Source organism: Acromyrmex echinatior, chromosome 18, assembly GCF_024713525.1.
Source record: "Acromyrmex echinatior isolate Ae372 chromosome 18, ASM2471352v2, whole genome shotgun sequence".
NCBI lineage: Eukaryota > Metazoa > Arthropoda > Insecta > Hymenoptera > Formicidae > Acromyrmex > Acromyrmex echinatior.
This window is the reverse complement of record NC_141869.1, coordinates 590,081-616,340: the sequence shown is the minus strand read 5'-3', so window position 1 is coordinate 616,340 and position 26,260 is coordinate 590,081. Positions and strand designations below refer to the sequence as shown.

At 33.7% G+C, this 26,260-nt stretch overlaps 2 protein-coding genes across 6 annotated transcripts; one reads left to right on the top strand and one right to left on the bottom strand.

Annotated features, from left to right (window-relative positions):
* Nucleotides 1-16: 16 nt before the first annotated feature.
* LOC105150526 (WD repeat-containing protein 13) lies at nt 17-2,401 on the top strand. Its single transcript, XM_011063675.2, has 4 exons — nt 17-672; nt 750-1,423; nt 1,496-1,788; nt 1,873-2,401. The coding sequence occupies exons 1-4, from the start codon at nt 543-545 to the stop codon at nt 2,117-2,119; spliced, it is 1,344 nt and encodes a 447-aa protein (XP_011061977.2). The 5' UTR covers nt 17-542; the 3' UTR covers nt 2,120-2,401.
* Nucleotides 2,387-11,073, bottom strand: LOC105150525 (Serine/threonine-protein kinase LMTK1). Of its 5 annotated transcripts, XM_087415848.1 has the most exons (10): nt 10,720-11,073; nt 10,071-10,216; nt 9,923-9,949; nt 7,222-9,358; nt 6,228-7,119; nt 5,561-6,110; nt 5,268-5,477; nt 4,819-4,945; nt 4,616-4,687; nt 2,387-4,525 (listed from the first exon to the last, which is right to left on the bottom strand). In XM_087415848.1, exons 1-10 carry the CDS (start codon nt 10,805-10,807, stop codon nt 4,005-4,007), a joined length of 4,770 nt encoding a protein of 1,589 aa, XP_087271974.1. In that variant the 5' UTR covers nt 10,808-11,073; the 3' UTR covers nt 2,387-4,004. The 5 variants fall into 5 exon arrangements, 3 of the variants coding, with proteins under 3 accessions (XP_087271974.1, XP_011061973.1, XP_087271973.1); XM_011063671.2 differs by having other exon boundaries at nt 6,228-9,358; XM_087415847.1 differs by lacking the exon at nt 9,923-9,949 and having other exon boundaries at nt 6,228-9,358.
* Between the last annotated feature and the right edge of the window lie 15,187 nt (nt 11,074-26,260).

The window sequence follows — 26,260 nt, the reverse complement described above, 5'->3', positions numbered from 1 at the left end:
CTTTATCTGCGAAATATCTATTGTGCTTATTTTGAAATTCGCGGTCCGCTCGAATCGATTGATCGATTCAAGGATGAAGAGTTTGAACATGGCTGAAAGTCGAAGAAGCGTTGGAGGATATAACCTTGCGAAATAAAAATGGAAGGAATTGTCGATACAAGTGATTAATATTGTTAATAAATTAATATCTTTTGGGAAAAGTGGAGAAAGTTGGAACAACTCAAACGATGGCTGTTAAAACAATCGAGGAGAAAGATAGGGAAATTAGGAGTAAGAAGTCGCTGACTAAAGAAGTTACGCGATGAGCGCGTTTACGATCGATTTGTTAATTTAAAATTTAATCTTGAATAGTGGAAACGAAAAAAAGTAGCGTGTTTTCGGTTTTATTTGATTTGATTTTCTTTGTGACTTTATATACATTTCTTGCGAATATATGCAGTTTTAAGCTACACGCACAAATAACATCGTGTAGTTAATAGAAAAAAGGTTTGTATCTCTTGAAATGCTTTTGTGAAATATTGCAAAACATTACGCATACATCGATGACAGAAGTACAAATCAGTAACGTCGAGGCTGGCACATCGCGGAAGATGGCTACAACATGGCATCAACAGGTGTTTGCACTCGATGCAAAGTATAATACACTACGGGCTAATAAGCTCTCCAATCTGGGTATGTTTAATGTTTTTACTTACATTACTTTAATCAGTCGAGTTAATTTTCATTACGTTTGAATTCTCCTGCTCTAGGTATGTTGTACATTCGTCGAAGAAATCAACTGCTTCGGGAGAAATTTTCTACTGACCCAGAGATTGGCGCACGATATTTGAAATTACGATCAGAACTATTACGGCGACGTTATGGAGAAAGGTTGGAGCAAAACAGTATGGGAAGTCGTACTATAAGTGAAGAATCGTCGGAAAATAGAACGAGACATCAGCACGTACAACGGAAATCAACAGCAGAGAACTTTGCATTCGCTGGAGTCCATCATGTTTTCGATCAGCACAAGGCGGCTATAACAATGCTCAAGTTTGCCAATAATGATAGATCCAAATTATGTTGCGCATCGCTGGACGGTACATTGTCAATATGTGAAGTCGTTAGCACACCTCCGAAGGTGATTGCTCTTTTGGAGGGTCATCGTAATGGTGTAACTGCACTTGATTGGAGTATCAGCAACGATCTGATTGTTTCTTCCTCTTTGGACGCGACAATAAGGCTGTGGAGAATATGCACGGATGTAGATCCGGTTTGTTTGCGAGTAGTGGACGATCAACAGCGAGCGGAAGTCCTCTGCTGCAATTTCATACCTGCCAATAATAATTTAATAGTAGCTGGCAATTCTCAAGGATTGATCCAGATCTTGAATGTATCTACCGGCATATATACGCGCGGTGGATCCTGCAAAATTGGCGGAAAGGTCAGTTTTATCTCGAGAGAAAAAGAGCAACATTTAAAAAGCAAGCGTATAATTGCTATGTCGCGTTTCTAGATTCTTTCCTTGGCATGCGAGGGTAGCGGTGGTTCGGTGATCTGGGCAGGCAATGACAGAGGCGTTATAGTGGCTTTTCGACTAGAAACTGGCATAGGACGATTGACCAAATTGCGAAGAGTGCAGGAGATTGGTGGAATGATAACCAGTCTTTCCTGGCGTTCTTGGCTATCAAAGGATGCTCCTTGGGCTGCTCTGTTAATAAGCAGCGCGTGCAACGCTGTACTATTATATCGTGTTGCAAATAATCACGGTTCTTTATACTTTTGGAGAAAGTATCCTATCAAACATAGGTATTATTTCATCATGTAAAAAAAAACTTCGCGTTTTTTTGCTTACGATATAACACTATATATTTGCGTGTATCTTTTTTGTAGACTATATCCCTTGAGGTCTACTTTCTGTCCACAAATGGGTGCATGCTTAATAGCCACGGGATCGGAAGATGGTGCCATTCATTTGTTAGATTCAGCGAGAGAGGGAAAGGCCGCTAGGATCAATCGACTGCACGGCCATGCAACACCTGCATTAGCTTTATCCTTTAATTATGACGAATCTTTACTCGCCTCTGCAGATCATGATGGATTGATTATCCTATGGCGTAATCATCAACGTAATTTATAAAATATTGTGAAGAATTTCATCAAACTAAAAAAATTGCTCGCATTCAGATTCTTCGGGTTTTAAAACAAATTAGGACATAATAAATATGTCGGTGTAAGAAATGATGTATAAATGTATAAATTTATCTAAGATATCTAGAATAAGATTTTACTATTACATATACATTTGTACATATAATAAAACGTGCATATTTTAATAAAAATAAAAGTATTGTATATAAAAAATTAGGATATTTAAAGATGGTTTTTGATGGAATAAACTAGTATCTTCTGTATAACAATATATTAATTGTTCTCTATTTTAGCTTATGTCATAGTGAGCACAAAGCAGTATCAATAATAATAGATGTAATAGCGAGAAACGTCTGACAGCACTCACGGTGTTATGGTAGCAGCGATTTGTTTGTATTTCTTCTCAATATCGTATGCATTTGTGAAACGTCAGTGGCACAAATTCCCACACGGTTTTCTTATGATACTAAACTATTTGCATTTCGATACTGTTTCATTGATTCGTTCTAATTACAACAGTCTCTTTATGTTCCAAGATGAATAATTATACAATTATACAGAGATACATTATTGGAAACAAATATTTGTAAAAATTTCTCTAAAACAGCATTTGCGATCGTATTTATATCGAGTTTCCGCGAATATTTTAGATTTATAGAATATCCTTTACACACAATGTATCATATTGAACTTATTAACAGTTATTTATTTGTATTGCACACTTTTATATGTATCGTGAAGCAAATATACCGTAAACGCACAAAGTTATCTGTTAGCATAAAGATAAATATCTGAGATTTCTGTTCGAGATTTCTATTATATTATTACAGAGAAGGCAAAATTTTCTATAACATAATCGCTTTTTTTTTGTTATCACGCATTCATTAAAACAAACTGGCTTGAAAGATTCTCGCTTTAGTACAATATATGCGAATTTCCAATTTAAACATATTCGATAATGCAAGAGCTCTTGTCTTGTTTCTCATTCAATATAATATAATGGTTTTAAATCCAATATAAAACATATCAATGTACGTACTATATTCTTCTCATCACAGATCTATAATAAAAGTAAAAGTCTATCAATATATCGTGTATATATCATATAGAAAATTAGTCGTGCAAGTATTTTCGTATTTTTCCTTTGCTACCTTGAATCTTTAAAAGTGGGATGGCAGTCCCGTATACTTTACTATATAATACTTTGATAGTGTAGAGAGCAGATTTGTTAATAATATAATTAATATCAAGAAATATGACAATGAGTGTTGGCAGAGAAGAACAAGATGACATGAAAGACGGTTATATATCGAGTTTCTTATAGAGGAGTCACAAAAATAATTGTTCTACATAGGCACTACTGCTCGTTTAACAATTACATTATAAATAATAATTATTTACACGCGCAACGAATTGTTCATCGTAATTCGATGTAGCTTCTACAAATCGATTGTCTAGAATTAATACTCATATGTCCACATTTTATACAGCTCCTCCGTTGTTACTTACTTTGTTCTTTGACTATAAACCGTCATACGAATAAGCTTTATTAATAATATAAAGCCGCGACTATCTATATATTGACACGTTTTTCCATATTTGTTACAGAACAATCATAACAACTTCGCTAACAAGATCCATATTACAACCGATCGATTTGTATAGCCTCGAGTAATATTGGCTACATCTTTCTTATATACATTTGTTCGAGATTCGTAGTAATAGTGTCGTAGTAATAATCTCATTGGTGATAATCCATCAGATCGTGTGTGCGCTAACAAAGAGAATCACCACATTTTCACGACGAGATTATTTCGGACGGATTTGTGTATACTAAACTGTCCTAAAATTCCATTACAGACTTTAGTCTCATTTTAATCACGAGCTAAAACACTGCACTTCTCGGTGGGCTCCAGCGTCTCTTGACTATCACACTGAGAAATTCTTGTAGAAGATGAATCGACCTGAACATCTTCATGAGGCACCTTTGGTAATGTGTCATTTATTGAACTCGATACAATATATTGGTCCTGCGTGACTTTCTCTAAGAGTTCCGGTTCGTGATTCTCTTTAATATCTAATTGCTCTTCTTCGAGCGATTGTCTCGCAGGAACAAACGGGGCGGACGGTATTCCATTCGATGATACCAAGTTTAATTTCAAACGATCTCTAGTGTGTCTTAACTCTCCTAACTGATGCTGCTGACCTTGGTCATATTCATGCGCAAAATCAACGTTATTCTGATGCGGCTCTTGTCGGCAACTATCTGTTTCATCTCGATCGTCAGAAAATGAAGTCGCGTTTGCACCAGGAAAAAATTGGCTGACGTATTTACTTTCACCAGTTTGAAACTGAAACGGTCGATTTGAACTAGATACAAAAAATTCTTCGTTTCCTGTAACAAAAGTAAACGCCATCTTGCATTACAGAAATTGAAAAAAAAATGCGATATATTGTATAAAAGCCTTGGTAAATTCATACATACCAACATGATTGGTATCATCATAATCTAAAGGATATAGATCTAATCGTGGTTCATTCATCATTTCTTCCCAATCTAAAATGTAAAGAATAACAAATGAATCGTTTATTTTTATTCGAGTTCAGACATTTGTTTTCCTAATGTTCAACTTTTAAGAGAAATATTTTTCATAGATACAAAATATTTATCGATCGTAAAAAGTATACCAGAATATGACGTTGGTTCCGAGTTGGTAACAGTATCCCCTTGACTGTCCGCTGGTAACGTTTCCTTTGGGTACTCGTACACGCATTGATAGCGTTGTTTCTTGAACCACACGCTCTTCTTCTGATCCTAGACAAATCATGCATTGTCAATTTGATCGTAGGGAAATATATGCTTATATTTATATTTAGCATGTCTAGTGTGTACATTCATGAAAAGTACGTGCGCTAAGTACCTCAAATTAAATTTCTGCAAGGGAAAGAGTCACGGGAGAGGAATGTTAAAACTACATGCATTGCTCTGTACTTAAGTAATCGACACACCTACCAACTCATCCTGGCGGCGATCAAAAGAATGAGAAGAATATCATTAATGATCACTGATTGTGATACAAGGATATGAGTGCGAATAATTTTATATATGTAATATTTATTATTTATATGGTATTTACTCCTGATTTTAACGTTTTGTCCGGAGACCTCAGTGCCGATCGATGTGGTGCTAAAGCAGCATTCCAGGCAGAAGGTGTGAATTCTTCTTCCTCCTCTTCGTCCTCGACAGCTAATTCTTCCTCTAATTCGGCACTCGTCGCTGTGTTCGTTTTATCGTTATTCACAGTACTTCTGATTCGTATCTGCTCGATGTGTAGCTCGTTATACCTCTATAAAATATAAATTTTGATCGAGATTGGAAAAAAAAACAATAAGAGATACTTAGTGCCATATTATTTTTGAAATGATATACCTTCCACACAAATTCACCGGAGCTAGAACTGTTATCCTCATCTTCTTCTCCATCTTCATCTTCTTCCTCTTCCACTTCTTCTTCCTCTTCCTCTTCCTCCTCCTCCTCTTCGTCTTCATCTTGACTACAGCATTCGCGTTCGGTGACAAAACTCGTCGACATCAAATCATCTTGCAACGGTAAAGGTAGTGGAAAAGAAGGTAACTGTTGCCATTTGGATTCTTCCTCAGGACTTGGTAACGGCGCACCTCCATTCGTTTTCACAATATGCGACTTATCCTCTAACGGACGTGCTACTGAACAAGTGTAATCTAAATTTTCCTCCTCGGACAAATCACCATTCGTCGTATCTCGATCTTCATCCTGTAATCGTCCCTCCAACAATATCATTTCATTCGTACGAGTATCCACCAACAGCATATCTTCGGACGGCACCGATTCTCTCGAAGCGACGGACGTTTCTCTAGAATTCGACACTAAAGATTCGGAGGTGACGGTACTTTCTCGCTCTTCTAGGATAGGGCTAAGCGGTGTTCCATATACATTGTACCTGGACGTAATAGAAAAAAAAATTCACTAATAAATAGAAAGTTAGTTATATTAATAAATAGAAAAAAATTACTATTTAATTCTTTGTTAGATAATCTACTTTCAAAGATCCCACTACCTGATCGAAATGTCTACACCTCCGCTAATTTGATTAGCTAAATCATCGCCATCTTCATCGTCCCACTGTTTGCCATATGCGTCGTCAGAAATGGAAGAATTTTCATCATCGTGTGCTTCCAAGGATTCCACGATTTGCATCTGAGCTTGAGGCAACTTTTCCCTGAGTTCGTTACGAATCGCCGTTACGAATTCTTCCTCCATACTGAACGACACGTATGAGTTGTCGCTACGTAAACTCACCGTTGAACTGTCCTCATCCTCATTTTCGTAATCTCCCAATGAGCACTCACCTCGCTGAGTATTGAGGGCGTCCAATTTTAAGGCGTGTGTCTCCACTTCTGAATAGTGTGATTGACGGATATCACTATCGGTTTTAAATACCTGCATTTTTTCAGGAGTTACGTACTTATTTTTCGTTTCGATGTCTTCTATCGTACTTTCATATTTCACCCGATTCGAACTCTGCTTTGTATCGTTCAAGTGAGTCGAATCGGAATTGGTAACGTCAACTTTAACAGAAATATGATTTAAGTCAAAAGTACTTTGTTTCGAAGGCGAATATATATTTTTCTCGATGTCGGATGTGGAAGTTACATCTTCCGTTATACTTTCAGGACCAGCGGGAGTAGTGTAATATTCCGCGTCAAGAATAGTGTCTAGCTCAAATAAAATTTGGAATGGCTCTTCTTCGGAATATGACGATCTGGAAACTGCAATGCTATTTACTGAAGACAGAGGATTGCCGGATGAACAAACTGCTTCCTCTTCCTCGCAAGATTCTTTATCTCGAAAACCGGAATCAGAACTTTGTTCGTCATCCGGCGTGGATAATTGCTTTCTCTCCTCTTCGTCATCATTTGGCAATGGTTTTCGTTCTATTTCCGCATTTTCTACAATAGAAAAACTATCGTCAGTGGTATAAATTGGATAGGTGTTACAAAACTGTGGTGCATCTGGCGTAGACATAGTCAGTTCTGGCGCACTAGTATTACTTTGTTCAGTCGATGTGTTTATGTATTCGTTGAATTCTGCTTCATCCGAGAAGCCTGGTACTTTGTGTTGTAAAGCGGAATCTAATGCGTGATTCCAAAGTAAAACGTCTACTGTATTGGTCTCAGCATCTTTCACATTAGGAATATCGTCACTGTCCCCTTTATTGACGAGGGGTATATCGTGTATCTCATGGTCCTCCTTCTGTTCTACTTCTTCATCGGAAAATGTTTGATCAGGTACATAGCGAAGAAGGGGGACGTCCGAATCCCCATTTGACAAGAGTCTTAATACATGTTTTTCACTGCCGCGCTGCTTACTACTCACGCTTGCATTAGATTGCGCAATATTGTTATTTTCCGGAGTTTTTCTCGTACTGTCCAAAGAGAGACGTAAGATCGGCATCTGACTTTGATCTGTAGTCAAAGTTAAAACCTTTGGCTGTTGTATATTTTCTACAGACCAGATTTTATTGGTAGTGTTACTCGGTAAAGGATCTCGTAACTTCTTCAATGCTTCATCAAACTCATCCGCAGGCACGGTATGTCTAAGGTCGCTGTCGCTACCGGTCACAGATAACTTCTTTTTAACGTTCTTCTCTGACGTTTGCGCTCCCATTGACCATTCTGCGTCGGAATCAGGATCGATATGTACAAGCACCATAAGATCTGTTACAGACTTGGACTTTTGTTTGACTTTTTCAGTATATACACCCTGCTCGATTCGACCCTTCCAGCTTTCTTCCTCGGTTTCCGAGCCAGATTCTTGAAATATCATGGTAGTCTTCATTTTGGGGATATTCCTCACTTGTTCGTCAGGTCCAAGACGAAACGAAGACTGTAATGAGTCTGTCATTTGTGCGTCATCCACGATATGAGTCCAGTAATCGGAATCGATACTACCACGTAGATCTTGTAAGCTAGCACTGCGTACATGCTGTTTGCAAGTATTCGCGCGTAAACTCTCCCATCGTTGCTCAAAATCTATGTGTGCCGATTGTTCATTCAGGAGAATTAGCTTTACATCGTCCAAGGAAGGTCTGTCTTTCGCATTGACATTTAAACACAAGCGAATCATTTGAAATATATTTGGCGGACAATTAGTGAGATAATTTTGCAGCAGTTTCGTGCCGTTTGGCACAAATTGATTTTTCAGAGATAGAATTATCTGAATAACCTGTTCGTCGTTCATATCGTTGTAAGGTCTTTCTCCCCAACTAGTGATCTCCCAAAGGAGAATCGCGTAACTCCACATATTGGCTTGTAACGTGATCTCTTGCGTTTCGATGGTAGTGTCCGTACAGTTCAAACTTTCTGGCGCGGACCATCTGATGGGTAAGGCTCGATCTCCTACTATATAATAGTCCTCGGGATATTTCTCTACACCGGTACCGTAATCACCTAACTTGGCCGATAAGTCTGGAGCAATCAGACAGTTTCTCGCGGAGAGATCCGTATGCGCGAAGCCATGACTATGCATATGTTTTAAACCAGATGCAATATCTATCGCAATTCGTATTGGAATATTTTCCTTGGCAAGTGCTTCTCTTGACTTGCTATCGCGGTTTGAAAGCAAGAAACCTTTTAAATCGCCAGCTGGACACGATTCAAACAGTAAAAGGTACGGATCGGTTTCTAGGCAAAACCCAAGTAAAGCTAAGACATTTTGGTGACGTAGTTTTAAGTACGGCGTGGCCTCGCCAAGAAACCAAGCCTTTTCTCTGGTAGTAGCTTCTTCGGTGAGAATTCTTACTACTACACCGCCTGATTTCGACATGCCTTTAGACTGTTCCAAATCTGCTCGACCTTCAACAACTTTTCCAAACCATCCATGACCTATTTCCCTAAGATATTTGAGTTTCTCTCGGGGAACATAAAGCTCGTTGGAGTTAAACCATTCGCTACATGGTTCTTGTAGAATAGAGTAATCCGTATCTTGATCCTCGATACGCGGTGCTGACAAAGGTATTGCTTTATGTTTTGGAACACTTCTAGTTCCGGATACGATTGAATCCACTGGTAAGGGTTCAAACTGAACCCTTTCGGAAGCGGCTAACGTTCTGGAGGCATCTAATTCCAATCCTTCGACAGAGCGATCGAATGCATTTTCTTGTCCTGTACTGCTCCCATCCTTGAATTCCTATAACGATATAACAGTATCGTTTTATATGCTTTTGCATAATTATAGCATGCTATGATACAGACATAAAGATTTCTTGCTAACTACGCATGCTACTTATAAACATATTTAAAAAGGAGTTAAAAACTTAGGGTGTTTCTAATAATTTAGAATTATAAAAGATATAATCAAATCATCTCTTTAAGATTAAAAGAGGTTAAATTATAAAGATCTAGCCTTACAATAATATATGCACTATTTATATGTACTAACAGTACTAAACTCTATCTATAAGAACTTAAAAATATAATCTAAATAAGAAACAAATTTTGTCTTATTTAGGAATACATATAAAATATTATTGATGTGTATATATATATATATATATATATATATATACATATATACACACACATACATATATAATAATTTATAGATACAGAATCTTCATAGATAGAATCTGTACCACTTTTAAGATTAGTCAAACTTTGTTTACATTCTTTTTAAAATTAATTTTGTTTACATTCTCGTTTTAAATGGTAATTTATGTGGCAACAGATAAGGGGCCTGCAACATCAATGTTACCTGATCGTATTTTTTTTCTGCTTTGTCCTATAATTAAAAAATGCAGAGATTGGTGTTAGAGTTCGAAAACAATGTAGAGTTCGAAAACGTTTCACTTTTTCTATGTTTCTTAGGTATGAAAACTTAAGTATAAAAATTTTCAAATTACCTGAAATCCTTTAGGTCTTCTATGTCTTTGGCAACAAAGACATCCAGCTAAAGTTAATGCTGTGGCGGTGACGCTCGACAGAGCAATCGCATAACGCATCCAATAATGTTCCCATTGCCAGGAAGCACGTCCTTGAGATGAATTATCTACGATAAGAACAAAGTTATTCAATGCTAACTCTAATATTTAGTATCGTTACTACAAAGCTGTATTTGTATTATTCTTTGTCGCTATACTGGACTATATTAAAACTTTCTATCTATACTTTTATCAAAGTTTAAATTTATGTTTCACTATTTCTTTTTTTAGTATAACAAGTTATATTAGTTTAGTCACAAAGAACAGATTTATATATGGAGGCTTTTCATTTAGTGGTACAAATATTTTTTCTTTCTTGGCATTCCATGAGTAACACAACAGTATCAACTTGTGTCAACTTGTCACAAATGGAAAGCATCCTATATTTTTGCTTGTCAATGCCACCAGCAGTTTATTTCTTTAACTTTGAAAAAATGAAAAAGGAGAAAAGCAACATTTAAACTTTCCTGTCTGTAGAACAGGGTACACATATGCACATATGTGATAGAGTTTAAGGAACAGCAGGTCAATTGACATTCGTGACAACGGCGTGTACTCGCGAACGACGTACCAGCGACAAGCGGTGACGGTACAGGATAGGCTGCGAGCATCGGTAGACCCACCCAAAACAGCCAGCACATCCGACGTACGTTCTGCATCGTATACCGAGATACAGTTTCTTATCATCCACGTTATGATTCGGCAACAAGCTGGCTTAGGTCATTCTCGTGTTCGCGTTGGCGGTGGCGGCGACAAGCCGCGACCGTAGAGACGGCAATTCGATAGTCGTCACAGACGTTACACAGGTCGACAACGCGCTCATAGTCTTCACCCCGTGTGCACCTTGCGCACCTTGCGCCTTCGTAGCGACAGCGCTGGCGAAAGGTAGCGAAACGTACGGCAAGGCCTATCCGGGCCGTGCATGACACGGGTACTCCCGTAGCGGCGTCGCGTCGCGTCGCGTCGCGTGACGTTGCGTCGTCGACGAGCTTTGATACTGGAACTACTGAAACTACTGGAAGAAGATCACTTTGCGCATCGTGTGAAAAGACATGCCTTTCTTCGGTTCCTTCTCCACGCCAGGCACTTCGCGCATCGTTCCCGTCTTTCCGAGCGGAAAAGTGCTCGCCTAGAGGGAGAAAGTGCCGACAGATATCTCTGTCTTCACGTGTCGATCGCACATTTACATGTCAATTTATGTACACGTCTGGAGGGCTTCTTCCTGCGATTTGTGTATGTTAAAAATTCATTTGACATTATTCTGCATTATTCCATGGAGTAGGAAACAATTGGGTGTAAAACATCTATCCAGGAGAGGGGATGTATGTATAGATGATTACGTGAAAAGGACACGAGAGTGTGATTAGCGATACGCCATGTTGTTGACACAGTTTCTGATGTTGAATGAAGAAAAAACATTGGTCATTGATGGTCAACAATATGACGCATTGTGTTTAAATTAGCGCATTCGGGTTTCTTGATGTCATGCGAAGTCTTGACGTCATTTCATATGAATGTTTTGTTGATTTGTTGTAATCCCACATTGTTAAAAATTAAATATTATTGATTAATTGAGAAAAACGCAAATTTAGTGCTTCATCATATAAATTAGTATTTTATTTTAGTCTAAAAATATGCTTCATGTAAAAATTGGTTAGTAAATGCTAGACGGATAATAATTGTTAAATTTGAGGAATGGAATGGATGCTGTGAATGGTTATTAAAAATTGCCATTTTTTAATTAAACTTTGAAACTTTAAATCAAGGGTTTTAAAATTTACGTCAAAAAATTAATTCTATGTCATGCCGTTTGTGGCGTTGAGATCGAAGACGAGCCATATTCCTTCTATGTATAATACAGTTGCTGACTTTCTTCCCGTCATCTTGAAAAATCTCACACCAATTCGATAGTCGACACTCGACAGTCATGCTTCTTCCGGTTCTTCTCGCTATGTCCTGTGATTGATTCTACGCTATCACATCAAAGGATGCCGTCTACCGTGATCGGACGTGTTATTGCGTCATCATTTTTGGAAAGTGTGACCGGCTTCAAACGCGCAATTGAGGTTATGTTATTCTTTTAGACTTTCTATTCTTCATATTGTTTTTTGTTGCTCACCGCATTTTCGATTCTGATCGTATTGACTCTGTGTTAGAATCGAGGCCATTCTCACGCGAAGAAGCCTATGGTTGATTCTGCGCTACACACACGTGGTAAGTATTATACATATAGCTTGATCTTTATTATCGAATTTTTTCTTAGTAATCCGCCGTGTCAGAATATGTATTTTACAATCATGATATATTCTAAATTATTAAACGTCTTCGCAATATAATATTATTTACAAATAACCATCTTTTATGATCTTTGCGTGCATACAATTTATCGTCTATACAAGGATACATATTCTGACATAAATGTGGTTTAGCTTTTTGAAATTCTTTCTTTTAATATATTACAATTTACATTATTTGCTTTTGATTGAAAAAAAATTTATTTTATTACATAAATGTTGAAAATGATGTGTAATCATCGAGATCTATGAATACCATGATTTGCATAATACTTATCCAACTGATTATTATTTAAGTCAACCTGAAAAAATAATTTTAATAGAAAATAACAAACCTTACTAATACAATTATTTTATTGTTTAGGTTGCTCGTAATTCACAAGTATAAAGCAGTATCTTGTGTGAGAGAAATGAAGGTATTCATATTTTTCCATATTATCTTAAATTTTAAATTATATTTTAAATTAAATGATGCTATTTACTATCACCAAGATCTATGAATGCTAATTAATTATGTGATTAGCCATGATATTCTAATTTGCTACTTCTGATATCATAAAGTTTAGCAAAATATATAAGATAGATAATATTGTTCAATAACTAATACAGAATTTATTTTGTTCAAGATTTGCTAAGTCTCTGAAATTTATAATGGCAACAACTCCAGGTAATTTTTATTTACTAGATAAATTTAATTTCTTCAATTATATATTTTATATATATTTGAAAAAAATATATATAAAAATGATAATTATCTACCAAGATCTATGAATGCTAATTAATTTCTAGTATTTATTAACCAATTATTTATATTAATCTGAAATTTATGTAAAAATATAGTATAACATATTAATATTAGAGAACAAAATTATTTCATGAAATATTATCTTTTTATTGTATTTTCTGAGAAGAAAATATTTAATTTCAAATCTTTAATCTTCTAATATCCTTCAAAATTTTTCAACGCTTTTATATCATTTATGAAATATCAATTGCAAAATTAAATTAAAAATGTTAATAAAATACTAAAGACAAAATGTATAAAATTAATATTTAAGATTTTATTTTCAAAAATTTGGAAAAATTTTAATAAAAAAGTGATAAATCTCTAAAATAACAGATTGCTTGTTTATCAGATAAATATGAAACCGGAATTTACCAATAGATGGCCATAGCTGTCAATGTAGTTGCCGTCAGACCGCGTCATTGACGCCATTTCCTTGTTGACATCTGACAAAGATTTTCAACTCACAACAATACAAATTTCATACAACAGCATAGTTTGTAATAGCGTTGAACATGTCGAATTTTGTGCCTAGAAACTACGATTTGCGGACAGCATTGATTTTCTGTTATCATTTGAAGAAAACTGCTGCAGAATCGCATCGAATGCTTGTCGAAGCTTACGGTGAGTATGCTCTTGGTAAAACACAGTGTTTTGAGTGGTTTAAAAAATTCAAAAGTGGCGATTTTGACGCGAGAAACGAAGAACGTGGAAAACCACCGAAAAAGTTTGAAGACAGCGAATTGCAAGCATTGTTGGATGAGGATGACGCTCAAACTCAACAACAACTCGCGGATCAATTGAATGTGACACGAGAAGCCGTCTCTATACGTTTGAAATCCATGGGAAAGATCCAGAAGATGGGAAAATGGGTTCCACATGAACTGAATGAAAGACAGCAGGAAAACCGAAAAACCATTTGCGAAATGCTGCTCGCCAGGTACAAAAGAAAGTCATTTCTCCATCGAATTGTGACTGGCGATAAAAAGTGGATATATTTTGAGAATCCTAAGCGTAAAAGATCATGGGTAACTCCAGGCGAACCATCGACATCGACTGCAAGGCCAAATCGCTATGGACGGAAGACAATGCTCTGTGTTTGGTGGGATCAGAAAGGTGTGATCTATTATGAGCTGCTAAAACCTAGCGAAATCGTTAATACTGAACTCTACCAACAACAAATGATCAATTTGAATCAAGCTTTGCGTGAAAAACGACCGGAATATCAAAAAAGGCAACACAAAGTGATTTTGCTTCATAATAATGCACCATCATACACAGCAAAACTGGTCAAGGAAACGATTGAGGCGTTTGATTGGGAAATACTTTCGCATGCGGCGTACTCATCAGACTTGGCTCCGTCCGATTATTACTTATTTGCATCGATGGAACACGCACTTGCTCAGCAGCGCTTCACTTCTTACGAAGATGTACGAAAATGGCTAGATGACTGGTTTGGCTCAAAAGAGCAACAATTTTTTTGGCGTGGCATCCACAAATTATCAGACAGGTGGGAAAAATGTATAGCTAGCGATGGGCAATACTTCGAATAAAATATTTTTTATCATTTTCATGCAATAAGCGTGTATTTTCTATAAAAAAATTCCGGTTTCATATTTACATACTTGGTAAGGGAGGCAGATGAGAAATAAAAAAAATCAAAACTCCATATTCCTTTTACTTATTATGAGATCAATATATTCCAATAATTATTTTTATTTGAATGTATAGGCTTAATATAGTTCTGTTACTTTATATTTTTCCATATCACCTTAAATTTTAAATTATAATTTAAATTAAATGATGCTATTTACTATCACCAAGATCTATGAAAAATCTTATGCTAATTAGTGCTGTAATTAGCCATGATATTTCAATTTGCTACTTCTGATAGCATAAAGTTTAGCAAAATACATATATAAGATAGATAATATTGCTCAATATTGCGATGGGCTCTGCTCCAAAAATGGCAAAATATTATTTAAAATAATGGAGCATATTTGATTTAAATAAATTGATTTTAATACTTTAAGGAAAACACTTGAATTTTACTAAAAAACCGCCACGAATTTTTTCACACAGAAATTAAATTTATTATATAAATTTAATTTCTTTAATTATATATTTTATAATATGTATTTGAAAATGATAATTATCTACCAAAATATATGAATGCTAATTAATTTCTCTAGTATTTACTAACTGATTATATTAATCTGAAATTATGTAAAAATATAGTAACATATTAATACTAAAGAACAAAATTATTTCATGAGTTATTATATATTTCTGAGAAGAAAATATTTAGTTTCAAATCTTTAATCTTCTAAAGTATCTGTATTCAATAATTTTTCAACGTTTTTATATCATCTATGAAATAATATCGATTACAAAATTAAATTACAAATGTTAATAAAATACTAAAGATAAAATATATGAAATTAGTACCTAAGATATTTTCATGGAAAAATTTTAATAAAATGATGAATATCTAAAGTATCAGATTGCCGGGGGCGGATGAGAAATAAGAAAAATCAGCTATTCTTTTTACTTATTATGAAATCAATATATTTCAATAATTTTTATTGAATGTATAGTTTTAGTGCAGTTCTTTTATTTATGCATGAGATTCTCGTATCGAAATAAAATCGAAAATAGAACTTGTAATAATAATTGTTATATTATAAATGAGCCATTTTTTTTTAAGACGCATTTAAAGCTCATGTATGTTCAATCTTTTTTTCCTTTAAACACTCAGAATTGTTTTATAAGAAATCATTTGTATTAAGACAAAAAATTCAGCTTTATTTAATAAAATTATTCGATTACAAAATTGCACAAAATTTCTTGTTTCGTCTTTCGTTATTTCTAACCCGTAAAATTGATGAGCGTTTATGATATCGAAGAAAATGCATTAGTGTGGAAAAGGTGTGCTAATATGTGTTTACACGAGTAATAACAGGACGCTTTCCTCGACTGATTATCCTGCGGCGACAGGATAACCAAAAGGAGTCGCGTTCGCTACGTGCTATTTCCGCATCAACCCTTTTGCCCGCTTTCTCCTCGAAAGGAGAAATCGTAACGCTTTAGGATTGCGGTTCGCCTCGTTTGCGAAGCTGTACATTGCTAACTGCACCGCTAACGAGACTCTGGCAGGAATTGCAATAGCCACGCGTCGCACTATGACGTCTTCTCGCCGTTCGACTGAATAAAGCCTGCACTCTCGACTACGATGTACGGCTTATTAATTTAACTTGTCGCGTTGCGAAATGCCTTGGCGAGGTCGCAAGCTGCACCGATCGATCGTTCGTAAACGTCTATTAGCATGTAAACGCTATTCGTGAATAGTAAATGCTGACTGCACTCAGAAATGTATAAATCTCCAATAGAAATATCATCATTATTCATTTATCGTTGGAAGTATTGATAATGTCGTATCCATAATTAATAATCGAAGATATTCCTTTGTTATAACAAATTAATAAGAATTTAACGTTAAAAATTAAAAATAATGTAAAAGTAATTAATGAATTTTATTTTAAAAAGATAGCATGATGTAATCTTTAAAAATTCTTTCGTTATAAACCGAGAAAGAGAAACGTGACGAAAATACAGGGAAATAAAAGCTTTCCAATCAAAGTAAGACGCAATATGGAATCCTTTGGCAAGTGCAACAGGGATTTAAGTACGCGGTGCACGGAACAAATGGGCCTCTTCGGGATTCTCATCCGGCCTTTACCTGATGGAAATATGCGAAAGAGGAAAGGAAAGCTCGAGGCGATATCCTTTGCGGCTTCTTCACCTTCTTTAGAATCCCAAGATTCGACGAGATATATAGGAATAAAACATAAGAACTAAGAAGTTAGGATATAACGTTAGCGATACACGATAAAATTATATTGAGTGCATCAGAAAATAGCAGTCAATTTTATGCTGTAAGTTCGGTAAGAAAAAAATTTATAAATTATTATAAATTGTTGTTTATATACATATACATCATAAGATATGTATTTATTATATAAGATAAAATATAAATAAAATATAATAAAAAGTATGATACTTATAATATAAAATTGTAAGAATCAGTTTAAATACTTTTATGATAAATTTTGCTTTATTAACATAAACATGCTTCTCCTTATTGTAATTTATGAATCGGCCCATTTATTTTTATGTTTTATATTGTGTCTCGCGGAAAAAGGGTCATAAAGTTTCCCAGGGAATTATGAGAGGTGATATATACCATTAAGGAATTCTACGGAGGATGGAAAATGCTATTCTCCGAGTATTACTCGTTCCGAATTACAGCGATTTCCGGCAACTGTGCGAGGCTGCTCAGCATCCGCGGTGGTGGACCAGAATTTCGTGGAAATTATGACAATTAGCGCAATTAAAATTGGTTCACAACTAATTTGGATTTGCGTACCTACTGTATAGCGGTCGCGTAAACACGCGATACAAGGTATCATTTGTAAACAATATGTAAATTAATACATCTTTTATTAGAATATTGTATGTGCGCGCTTTTATAAAGGCAGACACATTGAAATACAAATCGTGAAGCATTATGAAAATATTTTACAAACAGAGAAATAGAAATCGTATATTAAAGCTTCGTATTCAAAACAAATGAATGGTATTATGCTCGACATAATTTACATGAAAAACATTAAACCATTTGAATTTTTTTCATTATTTCCATTATTTTCATAAACTTATGTCTTGATGTTATGATCACCAAAAATGTATGTAAACTATATCAATTATCTTTCAATAATCTTCCTTCTTTATAATTCTAAATTCTTTCAGATCTCATATAAAGAATTGAGAATTATATAAGAATAAGGGGATTATTGATCTCTTTTGGGGTTAATGCAAAGACTAATAATGTCCGAATGCCTATGAACTGAAGATTTCACAAAAATGATCATCTCCGGAGGGAAAAGAAAAAGGATCACACAAGGAGAAGAAACCAGCAGAACTGGAGAAGGACCGTCGTTCTTCTTGTTGGCGAAAAAAGGAGGGGTCGACTCATGAATAATGCGGGGGGTGAAAGCCGACTGAAACAATTGCCGGGCGTCGCCCTACTCCAGAAATTACATCGTCAGATTTTCCGCGAAATTAAAACATTATACCGGGTGCCCGAGTTATCACGCGCCTCCTATGTTAGTCGCAGATTTTTCAGCGAATTTCTTCACGGTCTTGCTATTTTTAACATTAAGTGCCTCTTTAAGTGCAAAGTGAAAACATGATTTTAAGACATTCGTGTAACATTAGATAAGAAATATTATTTCATTATTTCTAAATTTTTTCATTAATTCTTTTATTTTTAATTATCGATTTAAAGATATGTACATATCTTGATGTTAAAGTTCCTGAGTAGTCACTTCAGTCTTATTGAATTGTAACCGGCGGTGACGTCATAAGCGAGAAATGACACGTTGATTTTTCTTGCATACCATTTGTAAATAAAGAGAATTTGGATGAAATGAAATGATAAGATCGTTTTAAAATATTGGATGGATCCATATATTCGTTCGGTTTATGAAGGTAAAATGAAACAAGTTTTTTTCATACAAAGAATGAATTTTAATCAATGATATGATTCTCCGTTTTTGCACTACTAACAAAAACCGAACGAATATATGGAGCCACCCAATATTACAAAAATGGACGAAGATTCTCCTTATCTCCTCTGATGTAAGTAAAGAGTTGAAAAGGCTCGTGAAGTGAAAATAAGCTATGCATACGCATTGAATAAAAACTAGTGAACTTTACATGCTTTTTACAACTATTTACTGATTCAAGGGAGAGGATAATTTCGTCCATTTTTATAAGTGTTTTAAAGCGATCTCATCATTTAATTCAAATTCTCTTTATTTACAAATGGCATACAAGAAAAATCAACGTGTCACTTACGACACTTTTCTCGCTTATGACATCACGATCAATATGGCTGGACTGAGTATATATACACTCGGGAGCGCTTTAACATACTTTTTAAGATATGTTTTTATCTCTTATGTCTCTCATTCTACTTATCTAGTGTGCCTTCCAACAAGCGACATAGATAACACGATGTGACACATTAGATCATTACATCCTTGTCGTTTGCCAATATTAAATAAAGATAAGATGATCACTGTGTTGACTGTGTCTCTTGTTGGAAGACACACCCAATTTCACGTTTTGAAAATTTCAAAATTTCCTCTTTTTTTTCTCTTCTTAATAAGAATATCTAAGACACAGTGTATATTTCATTCTCTTCTACAGTCGTTCGTCTTCTCGTCTTTTCTCGTGGCCTTTTTCTACTTACGCGATACGTCAGCTCGTCCCGGAGAAAAAAATCGCCGATTATGCGATCTGACTGACGACGATACGCCAGCAAGGACACTTTTCCTCAGGATTTAGTAGCTCCTTCTTCCAAGAACGAAATTGCGAGGCTGGCTCGCGTCAGGCGCTTCAAGCAATTTCTAGGATAATGTTGGCCCGGTTATTAAACGTCCTTATAGTCGTCGTTTTCGGAGAACGCCTTTTCAGGAATTGAAAGAGTCTCGTTGGACTAAAGAGATAAGAATTTAAACGTGAAAGTCATAATTACTAGAGTCGTTAAAAAGAAGGTATAAAAAATACGGAGACGATTTTTTAATTCATATAATTAAATATAATTGAATATAATTTTTTTTTCTTTCAGAAATTTTCGTATTTTTTGGATCCTGCAGTGTTCTATCTTTATCTGTTTTATCTATTTTTTTTTTGTTAAAACTTTCTACATAGTTTTTTTTGAAGAAGAAAAGCGTTATTTAGAATCCTTTCTCTATGGTTCCGTTTGCAGCTCTCGAGTAAATCCTCGTTTCAGACTGCGCGACCCTTGCCCGCTGCCTCAATGGTGTTGATTGCTTATCTGAATATGCATAATCGCAACGATAATGACAACGCTCGGGTCGAACACTCGGCCATACGCTGTGCATACGTAACGAGAATGCAATTCCCTTATGTGTCTGTATGTGGACCAACACCAACAATAAAGCGATCATCGCCTCTTATATGGAAATTTGACTTATGATCCTTCTGATAATAAATCAAATATTTGTTGAATTTTGTTATCTTTTATTTCAATATTAGATTAATCGTAAAAACGTTTTTTGCCTATATATGTATATTGCGCTTAATCTAACATTGAAATAAAAGATATAAAAATTTTATATCGATATATAAATAAATGAAAATTTGTGAAACTCGAATCTTTAATTTCGAAAATCAAAAACTAACTTTATATATGACATAATATCATGGCTTATTTCGAGCTATAATTAAATTAACTTAAAATTAATATAATTGAACAGACATTTCGGTTTACGAAGCCTTCTTTAATATCGCAATGCAGAAATATAATCTCACATTAACGAATAACGAATAACGGATACAAAATTTAAAAACCTTCAATGGTGAAATGTCAAAATATAAAAAAATAAAAGAATATGAAAAAATAAAAAAAAAAGAACAATTCAAACGTCAATAAATATTCCGCCAGATGACAAAAAGCTAGGAACATTTGGATATTTCAGTCAATAGTAGATCAATTATGTTCATCAATAAAAATAGATTTGCCAAATTTCTTGGTTGAGATCGAGAATCCAGTTTGTCACAGACTTGTATCAAACGATTTAAGAATTCTTTCATTACGAGTATTTTATGATATTCTGTAGAATCAAATAGATTTACGATATATTATTAATGTGAAATATATTATTATTTTTATCACGTTGATTTTTGTCCTTGAACTTTAATAAATTTATTAAACTTGTTTAAGTACCTATAGCCAATCATGTTTTTGGATTTATTAATAGACTTTGTAATTTTATTAGAATCGTTTATTAAAAATTGCACAAGTGATACAGTACAAGTCTGTGACAAACTGAATTCTCGATCTCAACCGAGGAATTTGGCAAATCTATTTTTATTGATGTACATAATTGATCTACTATTGACTGAAGTATTCAAATGTTGTATCCTAGCTTTTTGTCTGACGGGATACTTATTGACGTTTGAATTTTTCTTTTTTTTATATTTTTTCATATTCTTTTATTTTTTTATATTTTGACACTTCATCATTGAAGGTTTTTAAATTTTGTATCCGTTATTCGTTATTCGTTGTAAAATTATATTTGAAATTATATTTCTGCGTTGCGACTGAAGAAGGCTTTGTAAGCCGAAACGTCTGTTCAATTATATTAATTTTAAGTTAATTTAATTATAATTTAATTATAGCTCGAAATAAGCCATGATATTGTGTTAATTTTTTTAAGAGAATATACGAGCATTTTTACTCCATTTTTATATATATGATTTTTTATATATGTAATTTTATATATATATAATTTTTATATATATATAATTTTTTCGAAATTAAAAATTCAAATTTCGTAAATTTTCGTTTATTTATATCCTTCATTTGTCACTTCTTTCTTTTGCAATTTTTATAATTAAAAAATTCCTATTTTTTTCTCTGAAGGTTGTTTTTCATCCAACTCGCACATCATGTTTAATGTATTATGCAATGTGTTTATATGGCTTGTTATAAAAATGCGATTTATTGGTGGATTTTATAATTAATTAATGACGTAATGTGTGACTAACATACAAATTTTTGTCGATTCATTCGATGTTAATATCACATTAGAACTCATATTTATATGTGTGAAATAAAAGAACCTGCTTAAGACGTGAGCGGTATAGAAATGTCACAAACGCGCGCGTGTGGTCTTGTTTTTCTTCTTATTTTTTACGTCAAACTTCATAATAAATTTTGCGAAGAAAACAAAAATAAGAAGAGAGATGTTTTGCATGCCCCCTCTTCTTTATCTTTTATTTTTTATTAGGAAATTGCAATTGTTATTATCAATCATTAATATAATAGCACGAAAGTTATTAAGGATGTTTAACATCGAAGCAATGACATACGTAGAAGACTTCCATTGTTAATTTAATTCTAACACTGACGTTCTGTACTGATGATGGTCAAATGGTCTTGATAGAAACGTCAATCACAAAGGAGCATATAGCCACAGCTAAAGATGTTTTTTTTAGAGATAAAGTAATATATTTTGAATTAAACAAATATTATATGTTAACGTATTAATTCGAAATATATTACTTCATCTCTAAATAAATATCTTTAGCTGTAGTTATATGCTCCTTTATTCTATGTTTATTAAGGATGTATTAAACGTACAATCTCTCTGCAAAGAAAATTAAATTTAGAAGTATGTTTAATATTTACACTTCAAATTATATACATATGAAAGTTGTGTGAATAAGATTATATTTTTGTTTAATAACATAGTTTTGTAATTTATTTATTTTATTTATTATTTTTATTGTTAAAAATTAAAATTTTAAAAGAGAGAACTTATATTTTTTTTTTATAAGTATTTTAAATATTCAAAATAATTTATGCAAAATTTCATTGCGATTCACTGATTAATTACAAAGATATAGAACAAATAAATATTTTGTTTATTTATTGGACTAGTTCATGCACCGCAATGTAACTCTACATAAATAATCTTGAATACAATGTATTTAAAAAATTGAGATTTTTATCATTTATTTTATAATACATTTCCATATATTTTTATTGGAGCACAGATTAAAAAAATACTATTTATTAAAGTAACTTATATCCAGATAATAAATCGTCATCAAATTTGTCGTATTATTTTTGAACGTGATTTAGAATAATCTGTAATTTTTTTTCATAATTTTATCATTTTGAAAAAATATATAAAACATTCTTAATTATGTCGTTATCTCGAAAAGTCAATTTTAAAATGGAATAAACTAGGAAGTGACAGAAATTTAGGTTAGTTATATGTTTCTTTTTTTGTTCTCTCTCTTTCTACGTGTGGTAAGCCAATTTACACAAGACATTCAGCGTGCCAAACATTAGGTGTGGCTGGATAGCCTTTGTCTCCGCGAGATAGCATGCATCATGTATGCGTGGACGCGCGTCCGTCTAGTGGTAAAGTCTCTTCGGAATATACGGGAGCAGATTTTCTATCCACGTGTAAATTTATATCGGACAAAAGAGGAATAGGAAACTGAAAGAGAAAAGACGAATAAAAGAACACACGTACGATGTCGTAGATGCGCGATCTAATTTTTTTTTTTTAAGTAACATAGTTATATGACGAAGATATGTGAGAGATTTTTACACATCTTGGATTTCATAATTGTATATTTGGAGAAATGCAATTAAGGCTTCAATTCAAAGTGTTTCGTTGACGTATGTCAATAACTTATACTCGAAACTGTGAATAATAATAGTAACTCTACTCAAACTCCGTTTACCTAAATATTAATAATTTCTAGAGCTATTCAAGAGCTATTGAAATCTTTATCATTAAAGGGGCGACATTTCTTCTTTGACATTTATATATAATGTTGAGAGGATAAGAAGAGAGAAGGCGAACAACGCCGGAAATTCTCTGGATGTCGTTCTCGAGGAAAAAGTTTGCACATCCCAGTGTGGTTTTTTGCGGTGTCTGGACATAATAAAATAACGCGCACAGGGGCGTATAACGAATTGAATTTCTGCAGGAATGACCCGAGGCGCGCGTCGCGGAAGGGTGTATTCGGACAGAAATACATATATATATGTGTATATGTATATATATATATATATGTATATACAGACACATCCCTGTTCGCGAAGTTATAATAAATTCAAAGCGAACGAGGACACAGTGGCGGGCGGGAGTGGCTCTCGGGTTACGTCTGGATTTCGCATGGAATATTCCACACGCGAATTCAAAACCCTCGGTTTGTGTTAAAAGTGTCTAAAAGCTGGCCACTAAAGTACGGAGGCCTCGTTAGATGATTTCAAGTCATTCAAGAATATATAAAACGCGGAACTTTTCTCAAGTTTGCCAAAAGACTCCTCCCGCAGGCATATTTATCGCAATGTCATATCCATTCTGTTCCAATTGCATTGTCTGTTATTCTTTAATTTGCTTGTAATATGTGTTTATCTTATAACATTGACATTCTTTCGTCATATCATCTTATTTAGGTACTATTAATAATATTGACACCATCACCTTTTAATTTTAAAAGAGGAAGTTTCGATGAATATCGAGTTATATATAACTTTATAATTTTTATTGTTTAACTCATACCAATTTTACTTTGATTATAATAAAAATTTGTTAATTTTACTAATTAATAAACTATATAGTCCAGTTTCGTATCTTAACTTTTGTTGTATTGACTAATTTATTTTTAATAAATTAATGCTTGTCCATTATTTCTTTTTTTAATTTAATTTTTGTTTATCCGTATATGTATATTTAGAAATATCTTCTCTGTGTTGTAATGTCGTTTTTATTAATTTTGATGAGAAAATCGATATTTTAATGGTAAATTATGCTAAAAGCGTGATACTTCGAGAAAAGACGGTGTAAATATTCTTTTCTTTGAATAAGAGGTTTATTTTTACACGTTCATTGCTTCACACACGTAATAACTAATGGACCACTTTTATTTATTTTATCTAACGGCGCGACATTATGTGCTTTCGCTGAGAAATTATAGTATTAATGTGGCCTTAAATCAGCCAATATCGACGTGCGCATATGAAGAAAATGTTTTGCGTAGATCCTTTTTGATATGATAATATCAAAAAAGGGTAAAGTCCACGTTCGTAGGAAACATTAACATAAGTTTTGATACGCGAGGTGAAAAAGTGGAAGCATCCGTCATCTTGATCTCGTCTGATGAATAACAAAATGGCAAAAAAAAGCTCAGACAATTTATCTGGCTTTGTGACTGAATTTGTATTATGAAAATGGCACAATGCCGATATTAATCTTTCACATTACTTCTAAATTAACGAGTTTGCGTATTATCCAAATGAAAGCATTTTATCGATTATTCAGTATATTTTTTCACTTATCGATCAAATTTTTTTTGAAATCTGTATTTTTTCATTTATGCGATTAATAAAATAAACAATTTAACTTGTGTTTTTAACTTGTGAAAGAATGAAAAAAATTCGGTGAATTGCATGTCATGAAATCTTTTTGTAAATTTCGAGTGACATTATTTACATACAAATAATTTTTTTCTTCTGAAAAATATTTCGTAAAATATGCGTATTGTATAATATATATTTTAAATATAAATCTTTATACGCATATATATATATATATATATATATATATTTATAAATAAAAATGTAAATTTGCAATAAATTATAAATTGGCTTGATATATTAGCGTTCTAATTAATATTATTAGGTGTTGGAATTAATTCGTAGCGTTTTACAAGTGATGGGAAGTACTTTCATTAATGTATTTTTTAATGCTCATGTGAAATAAATAACATTCTTTCATTAAAAAACGCTACGAATTAATTCCAACACCTAATATATCGAAATAATATTAGTATTACCGCAAGACATCGGTATATTTAGAGTTCAGGTTTTATTTATTACTTATTGTATATTATATTCAGCGCACGAATTACAGCGTAGATTCCTTTTAGCCTTGAATTTACTGTATTTATTACTTAATATTGAGAGGTACCGAAAATAATAGTTTTGATGTTATTTTCAATCCCTATTAATAACTTTCCACTAATAATTAACTTTTACACTAATAGTTATATTCCATCTTCGCATGTGCGAACATTGATTTCCACATTTGTTCCGCGGATGTTCCGGGATGTATTAATTTGAATAACGCTATCGGATGAATTAATAATAAACAATTAGGTTAATTAGATCTCCAGATTGCCAGAAATGCGGATTGTTAATATAATAATTTGTTTGTTATAATTAATAATTATATCGTAATTTGTTGGATAGGTAAAAATTAAATTGAGATACTCGCGCACTTTCACGTTTACAGTTTTTTCACTCATGTCTGTAGAAAGCTGTCTCCGTTTTAAAAACAAAAAATAATAGTTAAAAAAAAATGATTAAAGCTTCCAGTATTTTGACAGTTGCGCGCTTTGTAATTGTCCGTGCTCCG

Coding starts and splice junctions, on each gene's coding strand:
- LOC105150526 (XM_011063675.2), top strand. CDS start 543: ATGACAGAAGTACAAATCAGTAACGTCGAGGCTGGCACATCGCGGAAG. Junction 1,424..1,495: donor CCTGCAAAATTGGCGGAAAG/GTCAGTTTTATC, acceptor TCGCGTTTCTAG/ATTCTTTCCTTGGCATGCGA. Junction 1,789..1,872: donor AAGTATCCTATCAAACATAG/GTATTATTTCAT, acceptor TCTTTTTTGTAG/ACTATATCCCTTGAGGTCTA.
- LOC105150525 (XM_011063671.2), bottom strand. CDS start 10,807: ATGCAGAACGTACGTCGGATGTGCTGGCTGTTTTGGGTGGGTCTACCG. Junction 4,946..5,267: donor ACAAAACGTTAAAATCAGGA/GTAAATACCATA, acceptor TGATTTGTCTAG/GATCAGAAGAAGAGCGTGTG. Junction 4,688..4,818: donor GGAACCAACGTCATATTCTG/GTATACTTTTTA, acceptor TTTACATTTTAG/ATTGGGAAGAAATGATGAAT.